The sequence below is a fragment of the Dictyostelium purpureum genome (genome assembly GCF_000190715.1).
Source record: "Dictyostelium purpureum unplaced genomic scaffold DICPUscaffold_812, whole genome shotgun sequence".
In the NCBI taxonomy this organism is placed as follows: Eukaryota; Evosea; class Eumycetozoa; order Dictyosteliales; family Dictyosteliaceae; genus Dictyostelium; species Dictyostelium purpureum.
In genome coordinates, this window is record NW_003520127.1 from 1,275 (window position 1) to 3,581 (window position 2,307).

The 2,307-nt window shown below is 21.5% G+C and overlaps 1 protein-coding gene across 1 annotated transcript; it reads left to right on the forward strand.

The window, feature by feature from the left end:
- Positions 1-109: 109 nt before the first annotated feature.
- On the forward strand, positions 110-1,219 carry DICPUDRAFT_44485 (uncharacterized protein; the record flags this gene model as incomplete). Its single annotated transcript, XM_003295192.1, has 2 exons — positions 110-866; positions 909-1,219. Coding segments are annotated over 2 exons (1,068 nt in total), but the record flags the coding sequence as incomplete, so codon positions are not given.
- Positions 1,220-2,307: the final 1,088 nt, after the last annotated feature.

Sequence of the window (2,307 nt, forward strand, 5' to 3'; positions counted from 1 at the left end):
AAAGAAGTTTATCAATGTAAAGAAGGTAAGAACTGGTAATAATTTTTTTAAATTTAAAATATAAATTTTCAACTATTAATTTTTTTATTGTTTTTAATATTTTTTAATATCAGGTCATTGTTCATGTAAAGATTGTTGGATAAAATCACTTAAAAATAAAAAAGAATGTATGCAATGTAAAACTAAAGTAAATTCATTCAATGAACTATCAAGAGTTAGACAAATTGAAAGGTTATTATTAAAAATTTGTGCAAGTTGTCCATATTCATTCAAAAATATTACTAGAGTAGATGAAAGTGAAAAATTAATAAAAGATAGTAATGGATGTAATGAAATTGTTAAATTAGAAGAATTAGATAGTCATATTGAAAAGTGTAGTTATAGATTTGTAAAATGTAAATATCATGAAAAAGGATGCAATGATAATATCAGGTTCAATGAAAATGAAACTCATATTTCCAAATGTGAATACCAACCATTAATTTGTAAATATTGTTATGATTTTTACTTATTAAAAACAATCGAGCAACATTATCTCGAATGTCCCTCGATGTTAATAGAATGTAAAGAATGTAACCAAAAAATAAAAAGAGAAGTAATGAGTAAACATATAGATAAAGAATGTGAAGAGTTAATTATCCCATGTAAGTTTTCACAATTTGGATGCAATGATAAAATAAAAAGAAAAAATTTAGAAAATCATTTAGATCAAACAAACCACTCAAAACATTTCAGTACAGCAATAGAACATTTGATAACAACAATAGAATATTTAAAAATTAAAAATAATCAACTTTCAAATAGTATTGATGAACTAACTAAAGATAAAGAAATTTTAAACATTAAAAATATTAAATTTTCAAATAGTATTAAAGAATTAATTAAAGCTGAAGAAGGTTTGAATAGAGAATTAAAAAATTTAAACATTAAAAATAATCAACTTTCATATAGGATTGATGTATTAAATAAAGGTAGAAAATATAAAAATAATTGGATTATTTCAAACTATTCCAAAATTAAAGTTGGTGATTATTTGATGTCTCCTGAATTTGGATATGATCCAGATTTTTTTAAAATCAGATTATTTAAAAAAGGATTGTGGGACCCAAATATTTATCTTCATTGTGCAAGTGAACAAAAAAACATTAAACTCACAATAACTTTATTAAATAAAGATAATAAAAAGAACCACTCATGTTCTTTCTTTTACGGTAAGTAACAATAATAATTTAAAAAGAAATTATAAAAAAATTATTAATATTTTAATTAATTATTACTTATTTATGACATTTAGATATATCAAGTAAGAATGGATGGGGATTTGGAGAATTTATAACATGTTGCCCATTGGATAAAGAATACGGATTTATAACACAGGATGACAAAATAGAATTTGTATTTACACTTACTTATCCTAAACCAATGCCATTGTTATCAAATTAAATTTCAAATTATCAATTAATAATTTATATTATTTTAAATTATGATTTTTCTATATTTTTTACGCATTTATAAAGTATTTATTAAATAAAAGTTTTTTTACATTTACACAATATGTTATTCTTTTTTATATTTTTAGTAGAGAATATAACTATAAAAATCAATAGTTTTATTTTTAAAAATAAATAATCAGGGGGTTTAAAATTTTATATTAGGAACTGTTAATAACATTGGTTCTAGTTTTACGATTATTTGAGGTGTAGTTGTTTTTGTTCTTGTTGTTGTTGTTATTGTTTATAAATTTTCTATTATTCCTCTCGCCATTCTTTTTTAATTTTAAAAATAATAATAATTTATTTTCAAAATTCACTAAATTTTTTTCTTTAATTTTATGGGGAGCGGTTTAAGCGCGAACGCTATAAACCACAAAATTCACAAATTAGATCCATGTCTTTACGACACACATAAGCCAAACCCTTGGTGCGATGGTCTGATAACCTATGTCTTTCAAAACACCTGTTTAAATGATCATGTTTTGAAATAAGATCAGGTAAGTATAACTTATCTTTATTTTAACTAACATTATATCCATATATATTGTTTAGCTATATTATGGGAATTGTTTGAAAAATCTTTAAAGATTTTTAAATAAAAAAATTCAACAATTAAAACCCACTTTGGAAATTTTTAAAGTAAAAAAAAACGTTATATAAAAAATTCAACAAAATAAACCCCTTATGGAAAATTTAATAAATAAAAAAAACATAAAAAAAAAACATTAAATTTTTTTTTAAAAATAGATTCAGTAATTTAGATAAAGTGTCATTGAACCATAATTTTCGATTAATTGTAATTTTTTTTTTTTTT